General features: G+C 40.6%; 1 protein-coding gene across 3 annotated transcripts in view; it reads right to left on the bottom strand.

Moving 5' to 3' along the window:
- The window catches only part of golim4a (golgi integral membrane protein 4a), a 44,160-nt gene that overhangs the window by 22,666 nt on the left and 4,482 nt on the right, over positions 1–17,012 (bottom strand). For all 3 annotated transcript variants that reach the window (XM_037539788.1, XM_037539789.1, XM_037539790.1), the window contains exons 2-3: positions 1,865–1,939; positions 881–930 (exon numbers count right to left, since the gene is read on the bottom strand). In XM_037539788.1, coding sequence (XP_037395685.1) covers positions 881–930; positions 1,865–1,939 — 125 coding nt within the window. The remainder of the gene's footprint in view (positions 1–880; positions 931–1,864; positions 1,940–17,012) is intronic.

The following is a 17,012-nucleotide window of genomic DNA, read 5'->3' as shown; positions in this document are numbered from 1 at the left end:
AACATTAAAAGCACAACATAAACACTGCCATGAAAAGCAGGAAATAAACACTGCTGTGCTTTTAAACAGAGAGCCAATCATAGCCATGAGCCCCAGGCATTCAGCATCATAAAGCTGAACTCACAGGCAAGTCCACACCTGCAGGGAATGTATGCATGTATGAATGTATGCACAGTTCAGAGACACCACAGCCATCTGCCTGTATGTTCCTCACTACATATATATATATATAAATATTTTATTGGTGGATTTTTAGCTGTGCTGTTCTCCTTTTTGTGGATTTTTAGCTGTGCTGCTCTCCTATTGGTGAATTTTTGCTATGCTGTTGTCCTGTTGGTGAATTTTTAGCTGTGCTGCTCTATTATTGGTGAATTTTTACCCCTGCTGTTTTTCTCTTGGTGCATTTTTAGCTGTGCATTTTTTTATTGGTGCATTTCTGGCTGTGCTTTTCTCCTGTTGGTGGAGTTTGGGCTGTGCTGTTCTCCCATTTGTTGTTTTTTCAGTTGTGCTTTTCTCCTATTGGTAGATTTGTGCCATTCTTCTATGGCCAACTGTGCCATTCTTCTATGGGCGGATGTTTAGCCGTGCTGTTCTATTATTGGTGGATTTTCAGCTGTGCCACTTCTTATTGGTGGACAATGGGCACAGCATCACATTTAAACGCTCTGCTATAAAAAGTCTGACTCTGACTTCATTGTCAGCCATCTATAAAGCCAAAAGCACATTAAGCTCTTTACTGTTCATCACATGCTTTTCTGTTTACCATTTTCCGAGTCATAATTATGAAGCCTTTGCATTCAGAAACAAGGATATTCCAGCTGAATCTCTTTTGTCCCCCGTCACAAAAATGGACATAACACTTCATTACATCCTGCCTCACCTTCTCTTTATTTAATGACTGCTGGGCCTCGAGTTTATACACCAGGTAATCTGCAAAAAATAAGAACAGCCTTAAACACAAACAGAACATGTCCTGGATTAAAGAAGTTACACAAGGCACGATCCTGTTGGCTGGATATTTTTGGTTGGTGGAACTATTCTCAGTCCAGCAGTGACACTGAGGTGTTAAACTCCAGCAGCACTGCTGTGTCTGATCCACTCAGACCAGCGCAATACACACTAACACACCACCACCACGTCAGTGTTACTGCAGTGCTGAGAATGATCCACCACTCAAATAGCACCTGCTCTGTGAGGGTCCATGGGGGTCCGGACCACTGAAGAACAGGGTAAAAGGGGCTAACAAAGTATCAGAGAAACAGATGGACTACAGTCTGTAACTGTAGAACTACAAAATGCACCTATATAGTAAGTGGAGCTGATAAAATGGACAATGAGCGTAGAAATCATAATTAGTAGTCATAATGTTATGGCTGATCGATGCCTCTGCTACATCTTTAGATATTCATACAGTAAGTACACTAAAAGGATAAAATCACATTTCACACAGTCAGTACTGTGCTTCTTTGTACTGACAGCAGAAAACAACAAAAAACCTGTAAAACTTTATGACTTTATGCTTTTAACTCCTCCTACTTTCTATTTATTCACACATTACTATATTTGTCACAATAAGAGCTATTTCCAAGATTTATTGTCATCTCACTTGGCCAATAAAGAACAATTCTGATTCTGAAACGTCTGATATTTCTTTCCAGCTGCTCTTCTTAGAATCAGCAGAAAAACAGGTTTACTGAAAACAGCTTCTGAAGGCTAAATAAAAGTTAAATATTACACAACTAAAACAGGAAATACTACCTTAGTGTGCAGCTCTGCTGTCATCAGTAAAGTCTAAGCAGTAAAATCAGTGAACAGCAGTGAATCACAGCACTACTGACACAGGCTTTAAGAATGCAGACCTTACCTTCTTTGGCTTTTTTGTGCTCCAGGCGTTCTTTCTGTAAAGACTTCTCCAGTCTGGACCGATGCTCGTACACAACTAGGAGAGAAAGACATGCATGAATTACTTCTGACTCGTATTTTTCACTGAAACAAGTGGAGAAACTGTGGAAAGAGCCGATTTTAAACTTAAATCCACACCACATTTGTGTTTGTAAGAAAAAGAGGAGACGTTTTACAGCGGTTTAAAAATGATCTATTCATCGTTTTCAACACCAAATGAGAAATAAAAGAAGAACAGGACAATTCTGGGCAATAGACGCTTTTTAATTGCACCTCCTCCAAACTCACTGCTCTCCTTACAGCCAAAAAAGTTGTCCTTAAACACAGGAAGGCCAGGAAGTCCATAAACATTACACAATGGGGAAAGCTACTTTTAATGCATATACCATTGGAGAGATTAAATGCTATAGAAATGAATCAAATGGGCATATTCAACACCTCATGGGAACTAAAAATATCGACCCATTAGCACTGTAATCCACCCACCACTGTCCAAGCCTGTAAATCAATCCCCTCAATTCAGTCAACACTTAAATACATGCAGGAGTTAGTTTACATATACATCAAGTACACATATCAACAAACACCAACTTATATACACACACACACGTGTACAAATGCACAAATAGGACATGAATATGAACCTTTTCTTACATGATTACATTGAAAATATTCAATATACATATGTATGTTTGTTGGTCGGTCTGTCTGTCTACTCTTTCATCTTAGTCACACTGACTAACACATGCACACACACACACACACACTTGCACTGACCACCTTACCCAACTCCTCTGTTGGTTATTATTTTTTGATTATTATCTTGGTTATACTTCTTAAAAACGCCACAAGTTGTGGAAGTTAAATGTTATCCTTTTTTCCCTTTTTTATCCTTTTCTTTCTTTTTAAATCTACCTGTGTAATAAAAATAAAGAATAAAGTCGTCCTCCAAAGGGGGGGTGCGGGGTTTGGCGGGCCAAAAATAAATAAATAAATCATAAGAGTCTAATTGCAAATGATCTATTCATTGTTTTTAACACCAAATGAGAAAAAAAGGCAGAATCTGTCGAACAAAACATAAATCAACTGTAAACACAATTCATTGTGCACGTTTGCAGTTAATTACTGCGTTTGATTAACTCACATTTAAGGGTTAAAAAAGGGAAAAGCTTAAATACTGCAAACAAGAACACACACGGCTAAACAAACACTTCATGACTCAGAATGTAAACACAATTCAGTCAACGCACCATCCCCCTCACTCCCACACACACACGTTCCACCCTCCAGACCCAACACACTCCCCCACACACACGTTCAACGCACCATCCCGCTCACTCCCTCACACACACTCGTTCAACCCTCCTAACTCAATACACTCACACACACATGTTTGCTTTTATACAATGTCAAAATGTGGGGTCACACATCTGTATCTATGGACCTGTATATAAAAATAAAACCCACATGCACTGTTGGAAATGAAGGTTCTGTGCAGGAACAATTTTCCTTCATCAAGGTACAGACAATGTAAATGTTCCTTCAAAGGTTCTACAGTGGTTTTAAGGTCTGATTGTGAACCTTAAATCAGTTTTTCCAGGTGAAAAGTTTGTATTTGTACCTTTTCATAACCGAATGTTTTAAAACAGAACAGTAGAATAAAAGCCTGGAGGCGAGGCGGGGTGTGGAGTCAGTACAGCTTAGAACAGATCATTTCAGTGGATTATGGTTCAGTTATGTTCCCTGACTGAAGGTACTGAGATGGACCTTTGAGGGTCCCACCTCAGTCACAAGAGGGGCCCTGACCCAGTGGTGCTTTACTACCTTTATTTCTGAGAGTGTGTGTTACATAAGTATTGTGGAAAAAAGTCAACATGCATTTATTTAATTTCCAGTCAAAATTCAGGAAAAAAGCTAAAATTAACAACAAAAATATACTCAACTAAACAACTACATCTACTCTCTGCTGTGTGAGTGTCAGTGAGTCACTTCATCTCTATTCCAGCTTCCATTCTTTTCAGGAGACTCACTTTCAGTTCCTCAAAGAATCTGCAGACACACCTCCAAAGCTCAGGCTTAGAAGCTGGTTGATGATTTTCTGAAGTAAACCCATTCAGTGATGTTGAGGTCTGGACTCTGGGGTGGTCAGTCCATTGCTCAGCTTCTTTGTTTGATGTGTCTGTCTCCTTTTCTCAGTGAGGTTCTTCTTGATCAGCTACACATCCTTTCAGACCCACAGCGCTGAGTCGTCTTCTCACAGTGGAAGGATGGACAGAAACAACTGTGGATGTTTTCAGACCTGAAGCAGCTTGGTTTTATTTTCTCCTCTCTCTCAGAGATGAAAGCTCTAAGTGCTGTTTATCTGATGGGGGCAGTTTTGGGGTCTACCAGGTCTTCCAGGTGGTTGTTAGGAGCCACATTTAATCAATTTTCACTCTGTCTTTCTCCTTTCTTACGGAAGTGGATTATCTTATATCTTATCTCCTCTATCTTCTGAAAAAAAACAATAATGTATTTAATGGCCATTTGTCTGGAAATTAAATGAATAAAGAGGGGTTCTGACTGTTGGACAGTGCTATATAACCAGCACTACCGCTTGAAGGTAAAGTGAGCTCTGCTGCATGAACTACTGACCCATTGAGAAGCTCTTAAATAAGAGTCTAACTGCATGGCCCAAATGTGCACTGACTTTTCCTGAGTAACCTGAGCTGTAAATGAACTGACCAGCACTCACAGCAGGTAAAGAGTAACAGTGAAGTATCTCTGAGAGATTTGGCTGGTTTACCTGGGTGTTTACATCTTTCACACAGCACTGTAAGCCCACCGTGTCCATCTCCTGTGTATTTCTGCATGTGTTAATCTCTCAGCTCACTTCTGAACTGTAAGATTCCCATCACATCCTTTTAATCACAACTTCAAGCCAATAAAATGTCAACGCTACAATAAAAATGCACTGTAAATTCCTCAGATTACTGTCACAGCCTGTCCTAAAAGAACAGGCTGCATGAGCACTATGTTACACTAGAATGCCAAAGTTTGTGCACCCCTGGCCAAAGTCCCTACTTTGTTGATTTTTAAGTCAAAAGAGGTAAACACAACAACTCTGGATGTTAAATGCATGGGTGCTTTATATTTGATAAGCTTAAAAATAAAACAGTAACTGTGACATGTGCAGAGGCAGATATCACAGCTTGAAAACCCTTTTTGTAGCCAGTTAGGACTCGTTTTATTCTTTTCTTCTTCGTTTTACTCTTTTCTTTAAGAAAGCTCTCTATTTCTTCTGGGGTAGTCATGGGCTGGAGGTTAGGGAGCTGGCCCTGTGACTGGAAGGTTGCTGGTTCGATCCCCAGCACTGACAGTACATGACTGAGATGTCCTTGAGCAAGACACCTAACCCCCTGCTGCTCCCCGGGCGATGTGGATAGGGCTGCCCACCACTCTGGGCAAGTGTGCTCACTGCCCCTTAGTGTGTGTGTGCTCACTAGTGTGTATGTGGTGTTTCACTTCACAAATGGGTTAAATACAGAGGTAAAATTTCCCCATTGTGGGACTAATAAGTATCACTTAACTTACACTTTTCACATGCACAGCATTTTTAGGATCTACCCACAGATTTTCACTGATGTTCATGTCAGAGAACTGCGAGGGCCACCTCAAAAGCATCAGTGTGCATTTCCTTAAGCAATTCATGGTGGATTTTAAGTTGTGTTTTGGGTCATTGTCTTGAGGCAGCAGCCAGCATCTTTTCAGCTTCAGCTTCTTGACTGAATGTGTCATATTTGCTTCCTGATTTTGCTATTATCTGGAATCCATTATTCCACCCTATCTGTGCAAATGGCTGCCACACAACCCCAAAGCATAAGAGATCCACCTCAAGGCTTAACAGGTGTTCCATGCTTTTGGTGATTGTGGCCATATTCACTTCATCAGTGCACAGGACTTGTTTCCCAAATGCTTCTGGTTTTTCTAGATGTTGTTTTGCACACTTCACACATGTTGACTTGTGTGGTGAGGTCACAGGTAATGTTTCTGACAGATGACTTTTCCATGCAGATCATGTTTGTATGAATTTTGTTATCTACTCATCTCCAAAGCCACAAATAAACTTCAACAATGTCAGCTTCAGAATCAGTACACAAGTAGAATGTAGCAGGCTATTTCCAACACAGTCACTCTGTTGGTTGGATTCTTTTGCATAAAAGCTTCCTATTGAAAACTAATGGGATATATTGTTGTGCACTGACGTGCCAGAGCAATGTAAAAAACACTGTACACTGTTTGCAATGTACACCAATGTTTCTACGCTCATTGTCCATTTTATCAGCTCCACTTACTGTATAGATGCACTTTGTAGTTCTACAGTTACAGACTGTAATCCATCTGTTTCTCTGATACTTTGTTAGCCCCCTTTTGCCCTGTTCTTCAGTGGTCAGGACCCCCATGGACCCTCATAGAGCAGGTGGCGGGTCATTCTCAGCACTGCAGTGACACTGACGGGGTGGTGGTGTATTAGTGTGTGTTGTGCTGGTCTGAGTGGATCACAAAGAGCAGTGCTACTGGAGTTTTTAACTCCACATTTGACCACATTTGAGTCTGTGCAGCAGCAGCATTGACAGGAGTGTCACTGGCATGCGGGTGAGGTTTGCCCAGCACTGATGCATCATCAGCATCAATATCACAATAACGATTAACAAACTATGTATTGTGTAGCCATGGTGTCCACACTGATATAAGAACGCCAGTTCAGCTGCGGAAGGGTTTGGTAATTGGCTGGTGAGGTAAAGTGCGTGTGTTTTGAGCAGGAAAACACTACAGCCCTGTCCTGAAGTCATCCCTCCACCCTCTTCCTCGAGAAACTTTGTGCCTGAAACCCATTAGAAGAGAAGGAGGGTGGCTCACACAGCTCACATGCAATGAGTCAGCTTTGCTGATGGGTCTCCAAACTGCACTAATATTTTTACAGCCCACATTTCATTTCGAAGGGAGATTCAATAGAACTATGAAATGCATTTTTGATTCCCACTGACTGGAATTTGGGGGCATTTTGTACACAAATTGGAAAATTTGACAGATTCAGTATCCTTACTATATTACTGGAAAACAAATATAGAATTAATAGCAATAATAATAATAATAAATCACCAGCTTTTCACCCTCTCATGGATTGTTGAGGGAGCATGGGAGTTTGCCAACCCAGTTTACATGTGTTTTTTGGATTTGGAGAAGGCTTATGACCGTGGTCCCCGAGATATCTTCTGGGAGGTCCTCCGTGAGTATGCGGGCCATTCAATCTCTGTACTCCCGGAGTGAGAGCTGTGTTTGTATACTCGGCATTAAGTCAGACCCCTTCACTGTTAGTGTTGGACTCCACCAGGGTAGTGCCCCGTCTCCACTCCTGTTTGTAATATTCATGGACAGAGTGTCAAGGCGTAGCCGGGGTCAGGAGGGCATTATGCGTGGAGGCCGGAGGGTGGCGTCTCTGCTGTTTGCAGACGATGTTGTTCTTTTGGCTGAATCACACAGATGCCTCCAGCACTCAGTGGAGTGGTTTGCAGCTGAGTGTGAAGTTTTTGGTATGCGCATGAGCACCTCCAAGTCTGAGTCCATGGTCTTAGCCCGGAAAAGGATGACATGCCCACAGGTAAGGGCTTACTCTAAGGTCTTGTTCACGAGTGATGGCAAAAGGGATTGTGAGATCGGCCGCAGGCTGAGAAAGGCGGCAGCAGTAATGTGGTCACTGTACCGGAGCTGAGCCATAAGGCGAAGCTCTCTGTTACCAGTCAGCCTACATCCCGACCCTCACCTGTGGTCATGAGCTGTGGGTAATGACCAAAAGAATGAGATCGCGAATATAAGCAGCCAAAATAAGCCTCCACGCAGGGTGATGGCTACACTCTATTTGATAGGGTGAGGCTCAGTCATCCGGGAGGAGCTCAGAGTAGAGCCGCTACTCCTCCACATCAAGAGGAGCCAGTTGAGGTAGTTCGGGCTTCTGATACAGATGCTCCCTGGACTCCTCCCAGTGGGGGTGTACCAGGCCCGGCCTACCAGGAAAAGACCCCAGGGTCGTCCTAGGACCTGCTGGAGGGATTATATCTCCAAGTTGGCATGGGAGAGGCTTGGGATGCCCAGGAGTGAGCTGGAGGATGTTGAGGAGAACAGGGCCACCTGGGATTCTCTGCTCTATCAACTGCTACCGCAACCCTATCTGGACTAACAATGATGATGATGATAATAAAAAATAATAATAATTTTCATCTATAGTATATAGTACTATATATAGTACTTTTCATGCCGATGGCAGCTTTATAGTGCACTTTATAGTACAGACAGGAGATAAAGCTTAATACAAATACAATACAAGAAATTCTAAGTATTAATTTAGAATCATGAAAGAAAACAACATAGATCAGATTAAAAGATAAACACCACGAGATGTGCAGTTTAAATTAAATGCTGAGTTAAAGAGAAACGTTTTCAGATGTTTATTAAAAGCGAGCTCTGAGCTCAACTGTCTAATAAAAGCTGAACTGAGCTCCACAGTTCAGAAGCAGAATAACTGAAAAAGCCTCTCCATGGTTCTGTGTTTTACTGAAGGTGGTTTGTACGTCAGTATCTGGAGATCTGAGATCACAAACAGACGGACACTCTGTGATGTAAATGGTGCTTTAAGGTAATTTAGAGCTTTAAAAACTAGTAGTAGAACTTTAAACTATCCTAAATGATGTGAAGTCAGCCATTGCAGCTCTTTTAAAGCGGAAGTGATGCGGAAGCCCTGAATGACCCATTAACCCCAGGTAGCGCTGTTTTAGTTCTGTGATAAAGTTTTGGCTTAATCCATTCATTTTGATCCATTCATAGTGGAGGGATACATGTAGGGTGTTGTGAGGTAAATATTCCCCAAAGAAAACTTTTTCTCAGATTTTCATTGATTTTACAATTATCAACATTTCTGTCTATATGTGTATTGTAGTCATGGTGACCCCTGGTTCCTATCACCACCATTGTAAAGAAAGCTGTCTTTAACATGAGACACTGTTTTACAAGAAGGTTTTGAGATGTTTTTTGGCCCAAAGTGTATATTTTATACACATATAGTGGAGGGATGCATGCAGGGCTGAATGACTCATTCATAAATAATGATGCTTAATCAATTACTTGGACTGAGAGAAATTCACTTGCGGCACATTTGTGTATAATGTAGCAGTTGTGGATTCGCTAACAGGCCAGGGTGAATTCGGGACGTGTCGTTCAAATTGATTTATTACATTAACAAGGTAGTTCATATTGATTTATTTCATTTATAACCGCTTTTGGGAACACTTCTCCCCAAATTCCACATTTTACTACAGCCAACGTGCAGCTCAGCTAATCCAGGGAAACAGACGTGCACAAATACTCGAGGCTCCAGTACCTGAAGACTGATATCAATATTCTGATATTTAATTTGTTTCATCACAGAATGGCAGGGAAAATTTCGCCGCTGTCGGATGAAAACCTCACATCTCCATTTTTGTCGTTTTTCGTTTTTTAACATAATTTGAAAATATGTGTTACCCTTTACATTGTCTGTAAATTTCATCATGAATGGACCAAAAGTAATGACCCAGAATTACTTGGGAAAAGTTCTGGTTCCATTGACTTACATTTAAAGTAGAGTAGGTTTTTCCTTCTCCTGTAAAGTTACCATTTTGGAGATACAAGGTTTTCTTCCGACAACAGTGATATATACAGGTTAACAGTTCAACACCATTTATGTTTTAACAGGACTGTAAGGTATGATTATTTACCTCTGATGCAGCTTTTCGCTAATTAAGCTACATTATCTACTCTAGCTGATGTCAGCTAGTTCCAATGAAAATATATTTCTCTGACAAACCAACATGTCGAGACTTTCTCCTACTAAGTAGAAAAGATTAAAATTCCTTATTAGCCTATGTCGCTGTATTGGTTAGCTCTAGTGTTAGCATGAGCTAATCTGAGGAGGCAGCCTTTAAGATTAAGAGACCCTTATTAGTCCCACAACGGGGAAATTTCACCTCCACATTTAACCCATCAGTACAGAGAAACACCACATACACACTAGTAAACACACACTAGGGGGCAGTGAGCAGTGAGGCTTATCGTGTTGAATGGGTGACTCCAACATCACGGGTTTGACCCACTAACTTGCTTTGGGGCAGTCGTGGAGCTGGAGGTTAGGGAACCAGCCTTGTGTTATATCAGCCCAGAAAGCACAATTTAGCTAAAACTAGTTTTAAAAAGTTTGTTCCATTTTAACCATACTGGAATTTTACTGTGACAACATTTTCAAGGGCTATCTCCTTCAATCCCAGGCCTCCAACATAATATTACGAATAAAGAAATCTTTTAATACCAGTTAAACACTTTTACTAATAATTGTTCTAAGTCTAAGTTCTCAAAAGACGTCAAAAAGGAAAGAGTCTTCAGACGCTGAGTTTGTGGAAAGAGGGAAAAGGCTTCTTTATTTCAGCATCAGTAGGCTCATTTAAGCTCTGTGTTTGCCCTTTGTTTTCGCTGGTCGTCGTTGCTCATCGTGTTTGTACCGTTTGAAGCTCTGTGTTGCTTTGAGTCTGTTATTTGTCATGTCTGAACCTCAGTCTCTCCGCATTGGCTCAATGACCCTTGACCGTTACGACCCTGATTTTGGATTTGCCCTCAATAAAAGTCGCTTACCTCCGCACATGTGTCCGCTACCTCGCTCCACGTTACACAACTGTGCAAGCAGTGCTCCAAACAACAGGTTATAGACCATTTATCTGGGGCGGTTTGATAACCCCCCGCCTTACTTCTCAAATTTTGATATTAGCTCATTCTGTAATAGGTACATCTCTTCATCCATCAATTTGACCATTGCATGTTGAGTTCACTGCTAAAACTGGTTACAACAGGTTTTTACCAGCCTGCTTTACCTTTCAACTTGCCCCTGTCATCACTGGGTCAGTAGGTACACAGGCCTGTCTGTGAACCCAGAATCTCCTATGCAGACAGACTAAGGCCGATCCTTTGTAAGAGAATTAATATTACTATCTATTTGGTCACTGATTAGAATATCCAATCTCTTTGATTACTGATATCCACAATCTCTGTCAACATCATATCCCTCAGGCCCTAAACTGCATGTGAGATCACAAATGAAAACTACATGAGCATAATGCTAGGAATGCAAACATATTCAAAGTATATACACAACTGCAAACAAAAGAGCCTCACAATATAGACAGACCAGCATAAAGAGGCACTGTTCCTTCTAAAATGCTAAATTTAGATCTGCATGTGTGCTGTTTTAAGGTTAATGCATTTATAGGTGATAAATGTACATCTACAATGACTTGTACTGTAATAATAATAATAATAATAATAGCTTTATTTCTAGAGTGATGAAGTTATGTCTAGGTCACAAAGCTTAACGGTAACAGGAGAAATGGTGAGTATTCAATTAAAATTGAAGAAATAGAGTTTTAATAAAGACAAAGAGCTGCGCTTTCAGATGTTTATTAAAAGTGAGCTCTGAGCTTGACCATCTAATAAAAGCTGAACTGAGCTCCACAGTTCAGAAGCAGAATAACTGAAAGAGCCTCTCCACGCTTTCTGTGTTTTACTGAAGGTTTTCGCAGAAGGTCAGAATCTGCAGATCTGAGATCATAAACAGGCAGACATTCAGGAGCTTTAAGGTCATTTAGAGCTTTAAAAACCAGCAGCAGAGCTTTAAACTCTCTCTAGCAGATCCAGACGCTCAGTGCAGTGTGTAAACGGGGTGATATGAGCTCTGTGTCGGTGCTGTGAGGATCCATGCTGCTGCGTTCTTTATGGGTTCTAGAGGATGGACCGTTTTCTCCAGTAAGGAGATCATTACAGTGATCAACTCTGCTGAACAAACACAGCGACAAGTTTCTCTGCGTCCCTCTGAGAGAGAAAAGGCTGAACTTTGGTGATTTTCTCACAGGATGAAAAGCTACCTTGGTGGCCGTGTTTACATGCTGGACAAAACAGAGTCTAAGATCACAACATGTTTACTAATTCAGGTTTGATATAAGAAGAAAAAGAAACAAGACTCTCATAAAGCAGCTCTAAGTTTTAGTACCAAGGATCAGTTTTTCAGTTTTTTCTTGTAGGAAATTTTGTGACATCCACTGAGAAATATCTGATACACATGTAATAAGCCTGTCAGTGGACTCTTGATCATCAGAAGGAATGGAAATGTATAATTGCATGTCATCAGTATAACTGTGAAAATCAATATGCTTCCTAATGACATCACCTAGACATAACATTTAAAGGCCCTATAACTGAACCCTGTGGGACTCCACAAGAAATGTCACATTTAATTTCTACTCTCTTTGTAATGAAGCCTGCTGTTAGAGGTTTCTATGCTTAGAAAAGTGTGTTATGACAAACTGTGATGTAATACCACAATAACAGGCGCTAGTTTCACACCATCTCCCATTTGACCACATGGCAACATTTAAATAGATAAGAAGAGTGAGGAGTTCAGTAAGCATGTAAACCAAAATGCAAAATGGCGCAGCGTTTCTGAAGCCACAGCAGGAAACTGACACGGTTTCCTCATTTGGCAACAGCTGGAAGGTCACAAAGTTCTGATCAGCATGACTGGAATAAAGCAATGAAGTTAAAAACTAAAATTAAACATTGCCCAATTGCAGACATTAACAGCAAGGCTCCTAAGTCTGGCCAAATTCCATCACCCTGGATCAGGTGACCTGCTTAGATGTGGGATCAAAGAACTGGCATTCTTCTCCTAATTAAAATCCACTTCCCTGAAACCAAATATAGACACAACTCGATTTTCAATGGCTCGCTTTTCCTCATTGGCTTCATCTGGAGAGAAAATAAAACACATACATCAATAACAAACTATGTTAATTTCCATTTCTCAACATCTCTATTCTTCAACAACCCAGAGGCTGAAGGTTTAACATTATGTTTAGAATATTATTATGCAGTGCTGCAGCTTTGTTCAGTGTAAAACCTCCACCACCACGCTATCTGACTTTAAAGCGCAATTCCACCATCTGTTTTTGAAATTTCTGCATAATTAAACTATTATTATATAAACTAAGCCATTCAAATTCGTCTGAAGTGCAATGCAAATGTTGAATTAAAATTAAACATTTGTTTTTAATAGTTTTCATAAATGGGCATTTTTTCATCTCAACTTGTTCACAACCCGCAGAAAAACTAAATCTTGTGGCACACAGACACAAACAGTACTCCGTAGAAGAAAAGTCTTGTAAATTGTATTTACAAGCAGTTTATCTGGGCAATAAGTGTTTTAAGCATAAATATTAGATGTAAAGCAAATAATATTAATAGAATAAGTAATTATTTTACATACACTATATTAGTAAAAGTATTCACTCACACATCCAAACCACTAAACTCAGGTGTTCCAAAAGTCACAAGTGTATATAACCAAGCCCTTAGGCCTGCAGACTGCTTCTACAAACATTTGTGAAAGAATGGGTCGCTCTCAGGAGCTCAGTGAATTCCAGTGTACTGATAAGCTCAAGAACAGCGTAGAGAGCTTCATGGAATGGGTTTCCATGGCCTTGCAGCTCCAAGCCTTGCATCACCAAGCGCAATGAAAAGCGTGGAATGCAGTGGTGTAAAGCACCACCACTGGACTCTAGAGCAGTGGAGATGTGTTCTCTGGAGTGATGAATCACGCTTCTCCGTCTGGGAATCCAATGGACGAGTCTGTGTTTGGCGGTTGCCAGAAGAACAGTACTTTTCTGACTGCATTGTGCCGAGTGTAAAGTTTGGTGGAGGGGAATCATGGTGTGGGGTTGTGTTTCAGGAGTTGGGCTCGGCCCCTTAGTTCCAGTGAAAGGAACTCTTAATGCTTCAGCACTAAGAGATTTTGGACAATTTCATGCTCCCATCTTTGTGGGAACAGTTTGGGGATGGCCTCTTCCTGTTCCAACATGACTGCGCACCAGTGCACAAAGCAAGGTCTGTAAAGACATGGTTGAGCGAGTGTGGAAGAACTTGACTGGCCTGCACAGAGTCCTGACCTCAACTCGATAGAACACCTTTGGGTTGAATTAGAGCAGAGACTGTGAACCAGGCCTTCTCGTCCAACATCAGTGTCTGAACTCACAAATGCGCTTCTGGAAGAACAGTCAAAGATTCCCATAAACACACTCCTAACCCTTGTGGAAAGCCCTCCCAGAAGAGTTGAACCTGTTATAGCTACAAAGGGTGGGCCAACATCATATTAAACCCTATGGATTAAGAATGGGATGTCACTCAATTTCATATGCGTGTGAAGCCAGACGAGCGAATACTTTTGGCAATATAGTGTATGTGAGTATGTTTGTTCAACCACTTACTGTTCTCTCCTTAAGAAAGCACAGTAACAAATATTACAGGTATAACTAAACATTCCTGAACTAAATCAATGGTACTGACTTTACATTAACCACGTGCATCTGCAGTGAGACTCTCACACACAATGTACTTCAAATAAACAAGATATCAGATCATAACTGCATTTTCACAGAGTATCAACACCTACAACACTCACTTCTGTCATGTTAAAGGATCATTTGATCAGATTTGAAGTGCAGATACTAGAACACAAATTCATTTCTCAAGGTATCAGACAGTGAAGAGCATCAGACAGGATTCTGGATATTTTCATACTTTTTCAAATGGATTTAATAAATACATTTATATATATTTATTTTTGCATGTTATATTGCTGTGTGTATAATTTTTAAAAAATTGTATGCTAAAATATATTTGGTTTATATGGCAATATATTCTGAATTAAAATTTTGTGTTTGGAATGTATTTCAGCATCGACTGCACTGTATTTGAAAAAAATATGTAGTTGGCGACAAAGTCAAATTGGGCATATATTTTTCAAAAAACAATAAAATGTTTCACAATTTGATTTATTGTCTTTATACTATTTTCAATTAAATATAGGGTTTAAATGATTTGCATGTCAATGTATTTTGTTTTTATTTACATTTTGCACAGTGTCCCAACTTTTTTTTTGGAAATGAGGTATTTCAAATGCATGGGATTCAAATTCAAACTAGCTCACAAGATATCAACTACTCTGTAAAAATAAGAAATTCTTGTTTTTTTTGTTTTTTTTTTTACTGTATTTATGCTTGTTTGCATTTATTCGAATGACATGTTGTGTTTTTACTGGCACAAACACACTTCTGGCCAGGATAAATGGTTTTATACTATGTGTTCAGGTGCCTAAGGCTTTTACACAGTACTGTATGTGAAAATGTTTTCAAGTATAGATGCTGCTCACTCTTACAGGACAGTGTTTCCTGGCGGTTCTGATACCACATTTTTAACTACAACTTCAGCTTCAGCTTTTTCATTCCACTCACATAAACAAAGTTTCTAAGAGGGACGAAGTACAGTTTATCGTTTACCACAGCGCTATAGACTCCAAACAGTACCTACACAGTACAACACATCCTCACCCAGAAATAACTGACTATGCACACCTAAAAGGGTTCTTTAGTAAAGGCAGCGGTTCTGTCTAGGACCATGAGTTCTGGATAGAACCACAAGTGCTTAAATGGTTCTTTGGATCCATCCATCCATCCATCCATTTTCTAAGCCGCTTCTCCGTCAGGGTCGCGGGGGGATGCTGGAGCCTATCCCAGCAGTCTTCGGGCGAAAGGCAGGATACACCCTGGACAGGTCGCCAGTCCATCGCAGGGCAGACAGACAGACACAGACAGTCACTCACACACTCACACCTAGAGGCAATTTAGCATGTCCAATTGGCCTGACTGCATGTCTTTGGACTGTGGGAGGAAACCGGAGAACCCGGAGGAAACCCACGCAGACACGGGGAGAACATGCAAACTCCACACAGAGAGGACCCTGGCCGCCCGGCCGGGGAATCGAACCCAGGCCCTCCTCGCTGTGAGGCGACAGCGCTACCCACCATGCCACCGTGCCGCCCTCTTTGGATCCATATGGTTCTAAATAGCAGCAAAAAGGGTTATTATAATGTGACAAGCTTGAAATTGTAACAATAGCAGAACCCCTTCTGGTGCTATATAGAACCATTTTCAGAACCATTTATATATAGAACCATGCTCAACACATTCTCCATCAATCTGAAGAAACATCTGACCATGAATCATTTAAGCTTACAAATTGTTCTTTGAGTGTTTCTATCTAGAACCATTGCCTTTACCGAGGAACCCCTGAGGAACCATCAGTGTACAAATAACTACAAGTAACAATCATTTACTGATTCGATGGTGGCAGCTTATTATGCCATTATCTTATTTTATTCATTTATCACAGAGAGATTCAGAGAGTTTTGGTGTGAAATGGTTCAGATGTCATTACAGTGGTGGTGATAGGAACCAGGCGTCGCCATGACTACAACACAGATATAGACATTTTATTTACCATCCAAACCACCAGTGAACCTACACGAGTCTTTTGAATGTTGACGATGGAAACAGTGGAAAATCTAAAATAATAAGCTTTGCTTTTGGGACTATTTTGCATCACAACGTCCTGCATATCATGTATCCCTCCACCATGAGCAGATTTTAAGGCCAAAATCTTCTTAAAACTATCACAAAACAGCGTCTCAGACATCAGGTAGTGAATTCATAACCATTTCATGTAGGAACTTTCTGTGAGGGAACTTTTAGAGGTGGACATCTGGTTCCTATCACCACCACTGTGAACAGTTCTGACTTGGTAAGTTTCTCTAAAACAGAGCGTTTCACACCAAACTGCTCTGAATGACTTTCTTTCCATCTTAACCAGTTAATTATGCAGAAATTTTGAAAAGTTGGTGGAGATCCCCTTTAATGACAGCAATTTTACTTAATGGCAAGGAGCTTGTAAACCTCCTGTTGATGAGTTAAATTAATCAGAAGTAACTTGACGCTTAATCATGTCTCAGAATTGAACGTACGAATCTGGAGCTGAAAAACAGAAAAGAAAAAGAGAAGATGAGGAGAACAGGCTTAATGATAAAAGCTTGGTTTGGGGTGTTTTGTCAATATTATGCCATGTCAATATTGTCAATATACTGCCAAGACAGGGGCAGTCGTGGGCTG

This window comes from Pygocentrus nattereri, chromosome 7 (assembly GCF_015220715.1).
Source record: "Pygocentrus nattereri isolate fPygNat1 chromosome 7, fPygNat1.pri, whole genome shotgun sequence".
NCBI classification, from domain to species: Eukaryota; Metazoa; Chordata; class Actinopteri; order Characiformes; family Serrasalmidae; genus Pygocentrus; species Pygocentrus nattereri.
This window is presented reverse-complemented; position numbering and strand designations above follow the sequence as displayed.